At 43.0% G+C, this 16,756-nt stretch overlaps 1 protein-coding gene across 1 annotated transcript; it reads left to right on the forward strand.

Annotated features, from left to right (window-relative positions):
- Positions 1-397: 397 nt before the first annotated feature.
- LOC118993672 (isoniazid-induced protein IniB-like) lies at positions 398-13,271 on the forward strand (the record flags this gene model as incomplete). Its single annotated transcript, XM_037056161.1, has 8 exons — positions 398-474; positions 697-834; positions 5,656-5,709; positions 5,877-5,938; positions 8,058-8,154; positions 8,490-8,502; positions 10,262-10,338; positions 13,169-13,271. Coding segments are annotated over 8 exons (621 nt in total), but the record flags the coding sequence as incomplete, so codon positions are not given.
- Between the last annotated feature and the right edge of the window lie 3,485 nt (positions 13,272-16,756).

The following is a 16,756-nucleotide window of genomic DNA, read 5'->3' on the forward strand; positions in this document are numbered from 1 at the left end:
AGGGTTATGGATAGGGTTTCATATAGGGTTAAGGTTAAGGTTCGCATTATGGCTAGGATTAGAATTAATATTAGTGTTAGCATTAGGGCTAAGGTTAGGATTCGGGTTAGACCTAAGGTTAGGGTTAGGTTTAGGAATAGGGCTACCACTTGCGTTATTATTAGTGTTAGTTCTAGGTTATACTTATGGATAGGGTTAGAGTTTGGGTTACATCTAGGGAAAGGATAAGTCTTAGAATCAGGGTCAGGTCTAAGGGTAGGACTAGGGTTAGTGTCAGGGCTAGGGTTAGTGTTAGAATTAGGGCTAGTGCTAGAACTCTGTTAGTGCTAGTGTCAGGGCTAGGGTTAGTTTTAGGGTTAGGGATAGAACTAGAACTTGTTTTCGGGTTACTGTAAAGGTTAGATCTAGGTTTAGATTACGTGTAGGTTTTGGTATAAGGTTAGGGTTATTTCTAGAGTCAGGTCTACGTTTAGGGTTAGGGTTAGGGTTATTGCTAGGATTAAGGTCAGGTTTATGGTTTGGGCTAGGATTAGGGTTAGGGCTAAACCTAGGGTTAGTGTTAGGGTTAGCATCAGGGTCAGGTGTGAGGCAAGGGATAGGTTTAGATCTAGGATTAGGTGTAGAGCTAGAGCTAGGGTGAGGGTTATTTCTAGCACTAGTGGTAGCTTTAGAATCAAAATCAGGTCTAAGTCTAAGCATAGATTTAGAGTTAGGGATAAGGTTAGGGCTAGGTTTATGGTTAGGGTTAGAGATAAAGGTAGGGATAGAGTTATGGTTAGGGTTTTGTGTAGGGTTAGGGTTAAGGTTTGGGTTATGGCTAGGATTAGAATTAGGGTTAGGTCTAGGGTCAGGGTTAGGGATAATATGAAGGTCAGGTCAAAGACTAGGTCTATTGTTAGGGTTAGGGCTAGGGTTAGGGTTAGTGTTGGGTCTAGGGTTAGGGTTATGGTTAGGTTCAGGGTGGGTTTTAATCTAAAGTTAGACTTGAGGTTAGGATTAAGGCGAGGGTTTGGGTTAGTGTTACAGTCAAGGTCAGGTTTAGGATAAGAATTAGAATCAAGTTAGATCTATGCCTAGGGCTAGTATTAGGTTTAGGGTTAGGGCTAGAGCTAGAGCTAGGGTAAAATTTAGTGCTAGGTTTCAGGTTAAGGTTAGGGTTTGTGTTAGGGCATGGTTAGTGCTAGGGTTACAATCAGGGTCAGGTCAAAGGCTAGGTTTAGGGTTAATATTAGGTTTACTTCTAGCATTAGGATTATGGCTAGGGGTAAGTTTATGGTTAGAATCGGGGTCAGGTCTAAATCTAATGTTATGTTTAGGTTAGTATTAAGGCGAGCGTTATGTTTAGAGACAGGGCTAGGGTTATGGTTAGAATAGAATCAGGGTGAGTTCTAAGGCTAGCATTTTGGTTAGTGTTAGTGGTACAGTTAGGGTTAGGGTTAATGATAACACTGGGGCTAAGTTTAGGCATTAGGTTGCTTTCAGAATTATGGTTATGGTTTGGGATAGAGTTAGGGCTCAGGTTAAAGTTAATGTTCATGCTAGGGTTAGTTTTAGAGTTAGGATAGGGTGAGTGTTAAGGCTACTTTTAGGGTGAATATTTGGGCTAGTGTTAGCGATAGGGTTTTGTTTAGGGTAAGTGTTAGTCTTAGGGTTAGGGTTAGGGTTAGTTTTAGTGTTAGTGCTAGGGTTAGGGCTAGTGTTAGGGTTAGGGTTTGGTTCGGACTAAGGCTACGGTTAGGGTTAAGGCTAGACGACAGCTGGAATTAGGGTTAGGGTTACGTTTAGAATTAGGGTTAGGTTAAGAGCTGAGTCTGGGGTTAAGGTTAGAGGTAGAGTTCAGTTTATTGTGAGTGTCATCGTTAGGGCTAAGGCTAGGTTAAAGTTTAGACCTATGATTAAGGGTTAGGGTTATGTCTACGGCTACAGATAGGGTTAGTGTTAGGTTTAGGGTGAGTTCTAGTGTTATCTTTAGGGCTATGGTTAGAATTAGGCTTAGGTCTAGGGTAAAAATTAGTGTTAAAATCAGTGCCAAGTTTAAGGCTAGGGTTAGGGTTAGGATTAGGGTCAAGTATAGATTTAGGGTTAGGGTTAGGATTAGGTCTTGAATTCGGGGTATCCTTAGGGTTAAACTCAGCATCAGGTCTAAGGCTTGAGGTAGGGTTAGGTTTAGGTTTAGCACTAGAGCTAGATGTAGGGTAAGGGATAGGGAGAGGATTAGGGTTAGTGTTAGGGCTAGGGCTAGGGTTGGGGTTAAAATTATGGTCATGTGTAAGGCTAGGGATCGGGTCAAGATTAGGTTTAGGTCTAGCTTTAGGGTTAGGACTAGGGTTAGGTTTTGGGCTTGGGTTAAGTTTGTGGTTAGAATGAGGGTCAGGTGTAAATATGGTGTTATGGTAACGGTTAGGATTAAGGCGAGGACTAGGTTTAGGGATAGGGCTAGGGTTATTATTAGACTTCGAATCAGGGTGAGGTCTAAGGTTAGCGGGTGTTTTTTTTTTTTTGGTGTTAGATGTAGGGTTAGGGTTAGGGATAATGTTAGGGCTAAGTTTAGGCATAGGGTTGCTTTCAAGATTATAGTCGGGTTGGGGATATAATTAGGGCTCGGTTTAGGGTTAGGGTTAGTTTTACGGTTAGGACAGGGTGAGGTTTAAGGCTATTATTAGGGTTAATATTAGGGCTAGTGTTCATGATGGGGCTTTGTTTAGGGCAAAGATTAGGGTTAGGGTTACGACTAGGGTTAAGGTTAGGTTTAGTGTTAGGGCTAGAGTTAGAGCTAGTGTTAGGGTTCAGGTTCGGTTCGGTCTAAGGCTACGGTTAGGGTTAGGGCTGGACGACACCTAGAATTAGGGTTGGAGTTAGGATTAGGGTTGGGGTTAGGGTAAGGGCTAATTTTAGGCTTAGGGTTAGAGCTAGGGATAGGGTTACAGTTAGGGTTAGGGTTAGGGTTAGGGTTAGGGTTAGGGTTAGGGTTAGCATTAGGCCTAAGATAGGATTAGGTTTAGACCTAGGTTGAGGGTTAGGGTTAGGCCTAGGGCTACAGCTAGTGTTAGTGTTAGGTTTAGTGTGAGTTCTAGAGTTATAGGTAGGGCTAGGGTTAGAGTTAGTCTTAGGTCTAGAGTAAGAGTTAGTGTTAGAATCAGTGTCAGGTTTAAGACTAGGGCTAGGGTTAGTGTCAGGGCTAGGGTTAGGTTTAGTGTTAGGGTTATCATCAGGGTCAGGTTTAAGGCAAAGGATATGTTTACATATAGGATTAGGTGTAGAGCTAGAGCTAGGGTGAAGGTTATTTTTAGGGTGATCGTTAGGCTTAGAATCAGGGTCAGGTCTAAGGCTAAGCTTAGGATTAGGGTTGGGGATAGGGCTAGGTTTACAGTCAGGGTTAGGGTTTGGTTTAAAGCCAGGGATAGGGTTATGGATAGGGTTTTGTGTAGGTTTTGGGTTAAGGTTCACGTTATGGCTAGGGTTAGAATTAGGGATAGGATAAGGGTAAGGGTTAGGGAGAGAATGAGGGGCAGGTCTTAGACTGTCTAGTGTTAGTTTTATGGCTAGGGTTAGTGTTCGAATCGGGTCTAGGTTTAGGGTTATGCTTAGAGTCAGAGTAAGGTCTAAATCTAAAGTAGGTTTGGGGTTAGGATTAAGGCAAGGATTTGGATTAGGTTCACTGATAGGTTTAGGGTTAGGGTAAGAATTAGAATTCGGGTGAGGTCTATGGTTAGGGCTAGTGTTAGGTTTAGGATTAGGGCTAGGGCTAGAGCTAGGGTAAAGTTTAGGGTTTGTGTTATGTCAGGGTTAGTGTTACCGTCAGTGTCAGGTTTAAGGCTAGTGGTAGCGTTGAGATTAGGTTTAGGTCTAGCCTAAGTTTAGGGCTAGGTTTTAAGGCTAGGGTTAAGTTTATGGTTAGAATCAGGGTAAGGTCTAAATCTAGTGTTATGTTTAGGGTTAGAATTGAGGTTAGGGTTAGTAATGGGTCTTGTCTTATGGTTAGAATTAGAATCAGGGTGAGGTCTTAGACTTGCGTTTTGGTTAGTGTTAAAAGTAGGGTTACGATTAGGGTCAGGGTTATTACTAGTGCTAAGTTTAGGCATTTGGTTGCCTTCAGGATTATGGTTATGGTTGGGGATAGAGTTGGGGCTTGGTTTAGTGTTTGGGTTAGTGCTAGGGTTAGTTTTAAGGTTAGGATATTGTGATGGTTAAGATTAGTTTCGGGGTTAAAATGGGGGCTAGTGTTAGCAATAGGGTTTTATTTAGGGTAAGGGTTAGGGTTAGGGCTGGGGTTAGGGTTAGGTTTAGTGTTATGACTAGAGATAGGACTAGTGTTAGGGTTTGGGTTAGATTCCGGCTAAGGCTACGGTCAGGGTTAGGGCTGCATGACAGCTAGAATTCGGGTTGGCGTTAGGATTAGGGTTAGGGTAAGGGCTATGTCTTGTGTTAGGGTTAGAGCTAGGATTAGGGTTAGTGTTAGGAGTATAACTACAGCTATGGTTAATGTTAGGTTTAGTGTGAGTTCTAGTTTTATAGTTAGGGCTTGGGTTAGAAATATCCTTAGGTGTAAGGTAAGGATTAGTGGTAGAATCACTGTCAGGTCTAAGACTAGGGGTAGGCTTAGTGCCAGGGCTAGGGTTAGTGTCACAGTTAAAGCTAGAGCTGGCACTCGGTTTAGGGTTAGTGTAAGGGTTAAGTCTAGGGTTACATTAGGTGTAGGTTTTTGGATAGTGCTAGGGTTATAGCTAGAGTCTGGTTTAGGGTCAGTGTAGAGTTAGAGTTAGGATTAAGGTCAGGTTTAGGGTTATGGCTAGAGTTAGGGTTAGGGTTAAAATCAGGGTCAGTTCTAATGCGAGTGTTAGGGTTAGAGTTCAGGTTAGATGTAGGGTTGGATTAGGTGTAGATTCAGGGTCAGGTGTTAGGTTAGTGTTTTCTTTCTGGTTATGGTTACAGTTAAAATCAAGGTGAGGTCTAAGGCTGGTGTTAGGGTTAGGGTTTCCTTTATTTTAAGGGCTAGGGTTATAGTTAGGGTTACAATCAGCATCGTTTTTATGGCTAGGATTAGGTTTCGGTTTAGGGTTAGTTCTAGTGTCAGGGTTAGCGCTAGGGTTACAATTAGGGATTATGTCTAGGCTTAGGCTTATGGGTAGAGTCAGGGCTTGGTGCTAATCTACAGCTAGGGTTAGTTTTAGGATGGATGGGAAGGTTAGTGTTAGGGCTAGGGTTAAGGTTAAAATTAGGGTCAGGTCTAATGTGAGTGTTAGGGTTAGCCTTAAGTTTAGGGCTAGGGTTAGTGTTAGAACCAGTGTCAGGTAGAAGGCTAGGGTTTTCTTTACAGTTAAGGGTAGGTTTTAAAATAGGGTTAGGATTATGGTTAGGTTTAGAGCTAGGGTTAGGGTTATGGCTAGGAATACCTTTGGTGAAGGGTTGGTGCAGGGCTAGGGTTAGGATGACAGCTAGTTCTAGGGCTACATTTAGGGTTGAAATCATGGTCAGGTCTAAGTCTATGGTTATGCTTAGGGTTAGGCTTAGTGTTAGGGCTAGGTTCAGGGTTAGGATTACAATCAGGGTCAAGATTAACACTAGGGTTAGGGTTCTATTTAGGTTAGGGTTAGGGATATGGTTAGGTCTAGGTTTAGGGTTATGGTTCGATTTAGAATAAGGGTCACGTCTAAGGCTAGGGCTCGGGTTAGGTTTAGGGTTAAGGTTAGGGCTAGAGCTAAAACCAGGGTAAGGTTTAGGGCTAGGGTTAGGGTTAAAATCAGGGTCAGGTTTAAGGTGAGGGTGATGGTTAGTTTTAAGTTTAGGGCTATGGTTAGGGTTAGGGTTTGATCCAGGGTCATATCCAAGGCTAGGATTTTCTTTAGGGTTAAGGTTAGGTTTAGGAATAGGGTTAGGATTAGGGTTAGTTTACGGCTAGAATTAGGGTTAGGTTTTAAATCAGGGTATGATGCCTGGGGTTAGTGTTAGGGTTATAATCAGTGTAAAGTTTTACACTGTGATTAGGTTTATCTTTAGGGTATGTCTAAGGTTAGGTTTATGCTTAGGGTTAGATTCAGGGTAAGGTCTAAGGTTAGTGCTATGTTTAGGTTTGGGGTTAGTGCTAGAGGTAGAGCTAGGGTAAGGATTAGGGATAGGGCTAGGGTTAGGGTTAGGGTTAGGGTTAGGGTTAGGGTTAGGGTTAAGGCTAGAGCTAAGGCTAGCTTTAGGGTTAGAGGTAGAGCTACAGCTTACGTTAGGGTTAGAGTTAGGGTGAGGTTCAAGGCATGGGTTAGAGTTAGAGCTTGGGTTAGGATTAGGGTTAGCATTAGGGCTAGTGTTAGGGTTAGGGTAGGGTAAATGTTAAGGGTACAGCTAGGGCTACAGCTAGGTTTAAGGTAATGTCAGTGTTAGGTCTAGGGTTATGGATAGAGCTAATGTTGGTGTTAGGTCTAGGGTTAGGTTAATAATAGGGCTAGGGCTACAGATTAGGTGAGGGTTAGGGATAGAGTTTGTACCAAGGTATCGGTTAGGGTTAGAGATAGGGTTAGTGTTAGTGTTAGCATTAGGGCAGGTGTTAGGGTTAGGGTTACGGTAGGGATAGAGTTAAGGTTAAGGCTAGGGGTAGAGCTAGGGTTAAGGTTATTGTTGTTAGGTCTAGGGTTAGGGCTAGGGTTGGGTTAGATCTAGGTTTAGGGTTGGTTATGGGGCTGGGACTACAGATAGGTTTAGGGTTAGGGTTAGGACTATGGCTAGGGTTAGGTCTAAGGCTCGGGTTATGTTTAGGGTTTGGGTTAGGTGTATGGCTGGGGTTAGGTTTAAGGTTATAATCAGGGTCAGGTTTAACACTATGGTTAGTGTTCGGTTTAAGGTTAGGTCTAGGGTTAGGGTTAGGTCTAGGGTTAGTGATAGGGCTCGGGTTACAAGATAGGGTTAGAGTTAGGATCAGGACTATGGCTGGGGTTGGGTCTAAGACTCACGTTATGTTTAGGGTTTGCGTTAGGGGTATTTCTGGGGTTGGGGTCAGGGTGATAAGCAGAGTAAGGTTTAACACTATGGTTAGTGTTGGGTTTAGGGTTAGGTCTAGGGTTAGGGTTAGTACTAGGGTTAGGGTTAGTTTTAGGTCTAGGTTTAGGATTAGGGTTATGATTAGGGTCAGAATCAGGGTCAGGTCCAAGGCTGGGGCTAGGGTTAAGTTTAGGATTAGGGCTAGAGCTAAACCTAGGTTAAGGGTTAACACTAGGGCTAGAGTTAGGGTTAGTGTTAGGACTAGGGTTAGGGTTAGGGTTACAATGGGGATCAGGTCTAAGGCTATGGTGAGGGTTGAGGTTGGGGTTAGGTCTAGCAGTAGTGTTAAGGCTAGGGTTAGGGCCAGGTTTAGTGTTAGGATTAGCGTTAAAGCTACAGTTCGGGCTAGGCTTAGGGTTAGCATTAGGGTAGGGCTAGGGTTAGGGTCAGTGTTAGGTTTAGAGTTACTGCCTAGGCTAGAGTTAGGTTTAGGGCCTGCTCTAATGCTAGGGTTAGGTTTAGGACTGGGACTAGTGTTATGGTTAGGGTTAAAGTCAAGATTAGGGTTAGGTCTAGGGTTAGGGTTATGTTTAGTGCTAGGCGTATGGTTAGGGTTATAATCAGAGTAAGGACAAAGTCTATGGCTAGGGTTGGGGTCAGATTTAGGGTTAGGGATAAAGCTAGGGTTAGGATTAGTATAGGTTTAGGGTTAGGGTTAGTTTTAAGGCTATGGTGAAGGTTGGAATTAAAATCAGGGACAGGTCTAAGGCTAAGATTCAGGTTGAGGTTGAGGTTCGGTCTAGGGTTTGGGTTAGGACTAGGTTTAGAGTTAGCGTTAGGTCTAGGGTGAGTGTTATGTTTAGAGTCAGGAACAGGTCTAAATGTAAAGTCAGGTGTAGGGTTAGTATTAACGTGAGGTGTAGGGTTAGTATTAACGTGAGGTTTAGGGTTAAGATTAGGTATCAGTCTAAGTTTAGAGATAGAATTAGGATCCGTGTGAAGTCTAACACTAGGTTTTAGGCCAAGGAGAGTGGTAGTGTTAGGGACAGGATTAGGGTTAGTGATAAATTGAGGGCTATATTAAGAGACAGGTATTCGCTTAGAGTTATCGTTAAGATTAGGGTTTGGTTTAGGGCTAGGAGTAGGGTTAGGTTTAAAATTAGGGTCAGGTCTAAAGCTCATGTTATGGTTAGTGTTATGCTTGAGTTTAGTGTTAGGGTTATTATCAGAGTAAAGTTTAACACTGTGGTTAGTGTAGGTGTTAGGGCTAGGTTTAGGTATTTGGTTAGGTTTGTGGTTAGGTTTAGAATCAGGGTAATGTGTAAGGTTATTGCTAGGGCTAGATTTTGGGTTAGCATTAGAGCTAGAGCCAGGGTAAGGGTTAGGGCTAGGGCTAGGGTTAGGGTTATATTTAGTGCTAGGTTTAGGGCTAGAGTTAGGGTTAGGTTTGAAATCAGGGTCCAGTCTAAGGCTTAGGTTACGATTAGTGTTAGTGTTAGTGTTGTGCCTGGGGTTGGTCTTAGGGTTATAATCAAGGTAAAGTTTAACACTGTGGTTAGGTTTAGGGTTAGGTGTATGATTAGGGTTATGGTTAGGGTTAGAATCAGGGTAAGGTCTAAACTTTGTGCTAGGTTTAAAGTCTAGGTTAGTGCTAGAGCTAGAGCTAGGGTAAGGGTTACTGCTAAGATTAGGGTTAGGTTAGTTCTAAGGTTGGGGTTAAGTCTAGGGTTAGGGTTACTGGTAGGTCTAGGAATAAATATATTGTTAGTGTTAGAATTAGGGTTAGGGCTATGGCTAGGTTTGGGTCTAAGTCTTGGTTTATGTTTGGGGTTTGGGTTATGGGTATGGCTGTGGTAAGGGTAAGGGTTATAATCAGGATCAGGTTTAACATTATGGTTAACGTGGGGTTTAGATTTAGTTCCAGGGTGAGGGATAGGGCTAGGGTTAGGTTTGGGTTTAGGTGTCGAGCTAAGGTTAAGTTTAAAGTTAGGGCTAGAGCTAAGCCTATGGAAAGAGTTAGGGTTAGGGTTAAGGTTAGTGTTAGGACTATGGCTAGGGTTAGGGTTACAATGGAAATCAGGTCTAAAGCTATGGTTAGGGTTGAGGTTATGGTTAGGTCTATGTTAGGGTTAAGGCTGCTGTTTGGGCCAGGGTTAAGTTTAGAATTAGCGTTAAAGCTACTGTTAGAACTAGGGTTATTGTTAGTGTTAGGATAGAGTTAGCATTAAGGTTAGGGCTAGGGCTACAGCTAGGGTTAAGGTGAGTGTTAGGTCTAGGTTTAGGGTTAAAACTGGGGTTTTGGTTAGGTCTAGGCTTACATTTCATTATAAGGCTAGGACTACAGATAAATTTAGGGTTAGGGTTAGGCCTATGGCTAGGGTTAGTTTAAGGGCTAGGGTTATGGTTAGGGTTGGGGTTAAAATTGACTGTGGTCAATGGCTGTGGTTAGGGTTGAGGTCTGGGTTAGGTCTAGTGTTAGGTTTAAGGCTAGTGTTAGGGCCAGGTTTAGGGTTAGGATTAACTTTAAAGCTACAGTTAGAGCTAGGTGTAGAGCTAGAATTAGGGTTAGGGCTAGGTTTAGGGTTAGGTTTAGGTTTAGGCTTAGAGTTAGAGCTTAGGCTAGAATTTGCGTTAGGGCTAGGTCTAATGCTAGGGTTAGGGTTAGGACTAGGGCTAGGATTAGGTTTAGGGCTAGGGCTACAGTTAGGGTTTGTGTTAGGCTTAGGTCTAGAGTTAGGGTTAGTTTTAGTGCTAGTTTTATTTTTAGGGTTATAATCAGGGACAGGACAAATGCTATGGCTTAGGTTAGGGTTAGATTTAGGGCTAGCAATAAAGCTAGGGTTAGGATTAGTATAGGGTAAGGTTTGGGGTTGCTGTTAGGTCTAGGGTGAAGGTTAGAGTTAAAATTAGAAAAAAGTCTAAGGGTAGGTTTCGAGTTGAGGTTAGGGTTAGGGTCAGGGTTAAGACTAGGTTTACGGTTAGGATTAGGTCTAGGGTAAGGGTCATGGTTAGAGTCAGGCACAGGTCTAAATCTAAAGTTAGTGGTAGGGTTAGAATTAAGGCGAGGCTTGGGGTTAAAGTTAGTGATTGGGCTAAGGATAGAGTTAGAATTAGAATCAGTGTGATATCTAAAACTAGGTTTTAGGCTAGGGTGACGGGTAGAATTAGGGATAGGGTTAATTTTAGGGATAAAGCTGGGGCTAGGTTGAGGAACAGGTTTAGGTGTAAGGTTACCATTAAGGTTAGGGTTAGGGTTAGGGCTATGGTTAGGTTAGGGTTATGGCTAGGGGTAGGTTTAGGGTTAGGTTTAGGGCTAGGTTTAGGAATAGGTTTGAAATCAGAGTCAGGTCTAAGGCTGGGGTTATGGTTAGGGTGAGGGTTAGTGTTATGCCTGGGGTCATTCTTAGCGTTATAATAAGGGTAAAGTTTAACACTGTGGTTAACTTTAGGTTTAGGGTCAGGTCTAGGGTTAGTGTTATATTTAGGGTTAGGATTAGGGTTAATTTTAGGTCTAGCGTTAGGTTTAGGGTTAGGGTTAGAATCAGAGACAGGTCTATGACTAGGGCTAGGGTTAAGTTTATGATTAGGGCTACAGCTAGGCCTAGGGTAAGGGTTAAATCTAAGGTTAGGATTAGGGTTAGGTTGATTGTTAGGGTTACAATGAGTGTCAAGTATAAGGCATGGTTATGGTTGAGGTTTGGTTTGGGTCAAGTGGTAGGGTTTAGGCAATGGTTAAGGACAGGGTTTGGGTTAGGATTAGCATTAAAGCTACTGTTAGGGCTAGGGTTAGGTTTACAATTATGGTTAGGGCTAGGGTTAGGGTTAGGTTCAGGCTTACAGCCAGGGCTTAGGCTAGGGTTAGGGTTAGGGCTAGCTCTAATGCAAGGGTTAGGGTTAGTTAGGGTTAGGGGTAGGATTACAGCTAGGGTGAAGTTTAGAGCTAAAATCAGGGGCAGGTCTAAGGCTAGGTTTTGGTTTGAGGTTAGGGTTATGTCTAGGGTTAGGGTTAGGACTAAATTTAGGTGTAGGGTTAGGTCTAGTGTGAGGTTTATGGTTAGAATCAGAGACAGTTCTAAATCTAAAGTTAGTGCTAGGGTTAGAATTAAGGCGAGGGTTAGAGTTCTGACTAAGGTTAGAGTTAGAATTAGAATCAGTGAGGTCTAACACTAGGTTTTCGGCTAGGGTGAGAGGTCATGTTAAGGATAGGGTTAGGATTAGGGATAAATCTTGGGCTAGGTTAAGGGGCAGGTTATAGTTTAGAGTTATCATTAAGGTTACGGCTACAGCTAGTTTTGGGGTTAGGTTTAGAGCTAGGTTTAGAGTATGCCTAGGGTTAGGGTTATGGCTAGGGCTAGGGTTAGGGTTAGGATTATGTTTAGGTTAGGCTAGGTCTAGGGATATGGTTATGGTTAGAGTCAGGGACAGGTCTAAATCTAAAGTTAGGGGTAGGGTGCGAATTAAGACGAGGGGTAGGGGTAGGGTTAAGTCTAGGCTTAGGGTTAGGTTTAGTGCTAGTTTTATTGTTAGGGTTATAATCAGGGGCAGGACAAAGGCCATGGCTTAGGCTAGGGTTAGATTTAGGGCTAGGGAGAAAGCTAGGTTTAGGATTAGTATAGGGTAAGGGTTGGGGTTATTGTTAGGGCTAGGTGAAGGTTAGAGATAAAATCAGGGAGAGGTCTAAGGGTAGGTCTTGGATTGAGGTTAGGGTAAGGTTTGGCACTTGGTTTAGGGTTAGGGTTAGGTCTAGCGTGAGGGTTATGGTTTGACTCATGCACAGGTCGAAATCTAAAGTTAGGGTAGGGTTAGAATTAAGGGGAAGCTTAGGGCTAAAGTTTAGGATCAGGCTAAGTTTAGACTTATAATTACAATCAGTGTGAGGTCTATAACTAGGTTTTAGGCTAGGGTGAGGGGTAGTGTTAAGGATAGGGTTAGTTTTACACATAAAGCTAGGACTAGGTTGAGGGACAGGTTTTAGTTTCTGGTTACCCTTAAGGTTAGGGTTAGGGCTAGGGTTAGGGTTAAGGCTAGGGCCAGGGTAAGGGTTAGATTTGAAATCAGAGTTCAGTCTAAGGCTCAGGGTATAGTTAGGGTTAGTGTTAGTGTTATTCCTGGGGTTAGTCTTAGTGTTATAATCTAGGTAAAATTTAACACTGTGGTTAGCTTTAGGGTTAGGGTTAGTTCTAGGGTTAAAATTATATTTAGGGTTAGAAATCAGGGTAATCTAAGGTTAATGCTCAGGTTAGGCTTTGGGTTAACACTAGAACTACAGCTAGGTTAATGGCTAGGGTTAGGGTTGGGTTAGGGTTAGGATAGTGTTAGGGTTGCAGTTAAGAGTAGGGCTACAGCTAGGTATAAGGTTAGCATTAGTTTTTGTCCTAGGTTTAGCACTAGGGTTGGGGTTAATTCTAGGGTTAAGATTAGTGATAGGGCTAGGATAGGGTAGGTTTAGGGTTAGGGTTAGGGCTATGGTTAGAGTTAGGTTTAGGGCTAGGGTTAAGGTTAAGGTTAAAATCAGGGTCAGGTTTAAGGCTCGGGTTATTGTTAGGGGTATTCCTGGGGCTACAGTCCAGATTCTAATCAGGGTCAGGTTTTACACTATGGTTAGTGTTGTGTTTATGGTTAGGTCTAGGGTTATGGCTAGGGTTAGGATAGGTTTAGGGTAAGGATTAGAGTTAAGGTTACAATGGGAATCAGATCAAAGACTATTGTTAGGGTTGAGTTTAGGGTTAGGTCTTGTGTTAGGTTTAAGGCTAGGGTTAGGGCCAGGGTTAGGGTTAGGATTATAGCTAAAACTACGGATAGGGCTAGTGTTAGGTTTAGAATTAGGGTAAGGGTTAGGGTTAGGCTTAGAGTTCAGGCTTAGGCTAGGGTTAGAGTTAGAGTTAGAGCTAGCTCTAATGGTAGGGTTCTGGTTAGAACTGGGACTAGGGTAGAGTTAGGGCTAGGGCTACAGCTAGGGTTATGGTTGGGGTTAGCTTAGGGTCTATGGTTAAGTTTAAGTTTAGTTCTAGGTTTATGGTTAGGATTATAAGCAGGGTCAGGACAAAGGCTATGGCTAGGTTTTGGGTTAGATTTAGAGCTAGGGATAAAGCTGGGGTTAGTATAAGTTAAGGGTTAGGGTTAGTTTTAGGGCTAGGGTGAAGGTTAGAGTTAAAATCAGGGACAGGTCTAAGGCTCGCTTTTGGGTTGAGGTTATTGTTAGACTAGGGTTAGGCTTAGGGTTATGGGTAGGGTTAGGTCTAAGCCTCGGTTTATGGTTAGGGTTAAGGTTAAAGGTATGGCTGGGGATAGGGTTACAGTTATAATCTGGGTCCTGTTTAGCACTATGGTTAGTGTTAGGTTTCCGGTTAGGTCTGGGGTTAGGGTTAGGTCTATTGTTAGGGTTAGGTTTCAAATCAGGGTCAGGTTTAAGGCTCGGGTTATGGTTATGTTTAGGGTTCATATTATGCCTATGGTTAGTGTTAGGTTTATACTCAGGGTACAGTTTAATACTGTGTTTGGTGTTAGGGTTAGGGTTCTAGTGCAAGGGTAATAGCTAGGGTTAGAATCAGGGTAAGGTCTAAGTTTAGTGCTAGTTCTAGTGCAAGGGTAATTGTTAGGGGTAGAATCAGGGTAAGGTCTAAGGTTAGTGCTAGGGTTAGGTTTTGGTTTAGCGCTGGATCTAGAGCTAGGGTAAGGGTTAAGTTTTGGGTTAGGATTAGGTTAGGTTTGGGGTTAGGGTTAGGGCTAGGGTTAGTGCTAGGGTTAGGGTTAGAGGTAGGACTACAGCTAGGGTTAAGGTTATGGTAAGGTCCAAGACCTGGGTTAGTGTTAGGTCTAGGGTTAGGCTTAGGGCTTGGGTTGGAGTTAGGTCTAGGGATAGGATTAGGGTTAGGGTTAGTGTTAGGGCTAGAGTTAGCATTAGTGTTACAAGGGAAATCAGGTTTAAGGCTATGTTTACGGCTGAGGTTAGAGTTCGTTCTAGTGTTAGGGTTAAGTCTCAGGTTAGGACCAGGGTTAGGGTTAGGTTTAGCATTAAAGCTAGGGTTAGGGCTAGGATTTGGGTTAGAATTAGGGTTAGGGCAGGGTTAGAGTTAGGGATAGGCTTGGAATTAGTGCTTAGGCTAGGGTTAGGGCTAGGGATGACTCTAATGCTAGGGCTAGGGTTAGGGCTGTGTCTAGGTTTAAGGTTAGGGATAGGGTTACAGTTAGGGTTATAATTATGGTTAAGGCTAGAGTTAGAGTTATGCATAGGGTTAGGCTTAGAGTTAGGGCTTTGGCTAGGGTTAGGGTTAGAGCTAGTTCTAATGCTAGGGTTGGGTTTAGGGCTGGGGTTAGGGTTAGGGCTAGGGCTACATTTTGGGTTAGGATTAGGTTTAGGATTAGGTCTAGGGTTAGGTTTTACATTAGTGCTGAAGTTATGGTTAGGGTTATCATCAGGATTAGGACAAAGGCTATGCCTAAGCTTTGGGTTAGATTTGGGGCTAGCAATAAACCTAGGGTTAGGATTAATATAGGGTAAGGGTTAGATTTAGTGTTAGGGTTAGGGTGAAGGTTAGAGTTAAAATCAGGGACAGGTCTAAGGCTAGGTTTCAGCTTGAGGTTAGGGTTAGGTCTAGGGTTAAAGTTAGGACTAGGATTAGGATTAGGATTAGGTCTAGGATGAGACTGGTGTAAATCCAAAGTTAGGAGTAGGGTGAGAATTAAGGAGAGGGTTAGGGTTAGGGCTAGGTATCAGGCTAAGTTTAGAGTTAGAATTAGAATCAGGATTACATCTCTCACTAGGTTTTATGCTGGGGTGAGGGGTAGTGTTAAAATCCGAGTTAGAGTTAAGGATAAGGCTAGGGTTAGGTTAAGTTTCACATTTTCCTTTAGAGTTATTGTTAAGGTTAGGGTTAGGGTTGGGGCTAGGGGTAGAATTATGGCTAGGGCTAGGGTTCAGTTTATTTTTAGGGCTAGGTTTAGCATTGGGTTAGGGCTAGGGCTAATGTTTGGGTTAGGTTTAGGGTTAGGGTTAGGGCTAGAGTCAGGGTTAGGTTTAAAATTAGGTTCAGGTCTAAGGCTCGAGTTATTTTTGGGGTTAGGATTAATGTTATGCCTGGGGTTAGTGTTAGGGTTGTAATCAGGGTAAAGTTTAACACTGTGGTTAGCATTAGGGTTAGTTTTAGGTCCAGGGCTAGTGTTTTGGTTAGAGTTAGTTTCATGGTAATGTCTAAGGTTAGTGCTAGTGTTAGGTTTTGGTTTAGTGCTAGAGCTAGAGTTACGGATAGGGCCAGGGTTAGAGTTGGGTTAGGATTAGGGTTAGGGTTTGGGCTAGGTCAGGGTTAGGTTTAGAGTTAGGGCTACAGCTAGGGTTATGGTTAGGGTGTGTGTAATGTCCAAGGCATGGCTTAGGGTTAGAACTAGGGTAAGGGTTAGGGCTAGGCTTAGGGTTAGTGTTAGTTTTAGGACTGCAGTTAGGGTGAGAGGTAGGGCTATAGCTAGGGTGGGTGTTAGGGATAAGGTAAGGTCCAAGTCATGGTTAGGGTTAGAACTAGTGTTAGCATTAGGGCTAGTGTTAGGGTTATGTTTACAATCAGGGTCAGGTTTAACACTGTGGTTCATGTCGGGTTTACGGTTAGGTCTAGGGTTAGGGTTACGGCTAGAGTTAGGTTTAGGTTTAGGTCTAGGATTAGGTTTATAGTTAGGGTTAGAATCAGGATCATGTCTAAGGCTAGGGTTAGGGTTAAGTTTAGGGTTGGGGCTAGAGCTAAACCTAGGGTAAGGGTTAGGGCTAGTGATATGGTTAGGTTTAATGTTAGGGGTAGAGTTAGGGTTAGGGATTCAATGGGAATCAGGTCTAAGGCTATGGTTAGGTTTGAGTTTAGGTTAAGGTTTAGTGTTAGGTTTAAGGCTAGGTTTAGGGCCAGGATTAGGATTATAGTTAAAGCTATGGATAGGGCTAGTTTTAGGGTTAGAATTAGGGTTAGGACTAGGGTTAGGATTCAGCTTAGGCTTAGAGTTAGGGTTTAGGCTAGTGTTGGAGTTATGGCTAGCTCTAATGCAATGGTAAGTGTTAAGACTGGGGCTAGGGTTAGCGTTAAAGCTAGGGCTACAGTTAGGGTTAGGGTTAGGTCTAGGTTTAGGGTTAGGTTTAGTGCTAGGGTTATGTTTAGGGTTATAATCAGGGTCAGGACTAAGGCTATTTCTAGGGTTAGGGTTCAATTTAGGGCTAGCGATAAAGTTAGGGCTATGATTTGAATAGGGTAAGGGTTAGGGTTAGTGTTAGGGCTACAGTGAAGGATAGAGCTAAAATCAGATACAGGTCTAAAGCTAGGTTTTGAATGGAGGTTAGGGTTAATTCTAGGGTTAGGGTTTGAACTAGGTTTAGGGTTAGGGTTAGGTCTAGGGTGAGAGTATGGTTAGAATCAGGGAGAGGTCTAAATCTAAAGTTAGGGTTAGGGTTAGAATTAAGGCAAAGGTTATGGTTAGGGCTAAGGATCGGGCTAAGGTGACTATTAGAATTAAAATCGGGGTGAGATCTAACACTGCGTTTTTGCCTACGGTGAGGAGTAGTGTTAGGGATAGGGTTAGGGTTAGGGATAAAGCTATGGCTATATAAAGGGACAGGTTTTAGTTTATGGTTATTGTTAAGGATAGGATTAGGGCTAGTGTTAGGGTTAGGTTTAGGGCTAGGGTTAGAGTTAGGTTTAGCACTAGGTTTATGGTTAGGGTTATAATCAGGGTCAGGACAAAGGCTGTAGCTAGGGTTAGGGTTAGATTAAAAGCTAGGTACACAGCTAGTGTTAGGATATGTATAGGGTAAGTGTTA

This window comes from Sturnira hondurensis, unplaced genomic scaffold, assembly GCF_014824575.4.
Source record: "Sturnira hondurensis isolate 20B ecotype Veracruz unplaced genomic scaffold, ASM1482457v3 Scaffold0008850, whole genome shotgun sequence".
NCBI classification, from domain to species: Eukaryota; Metazoa; Chordata; class Mammalia; order Chiroptera; family Phyllostomidae; genus Sturnira; species Sturnira hondurensis.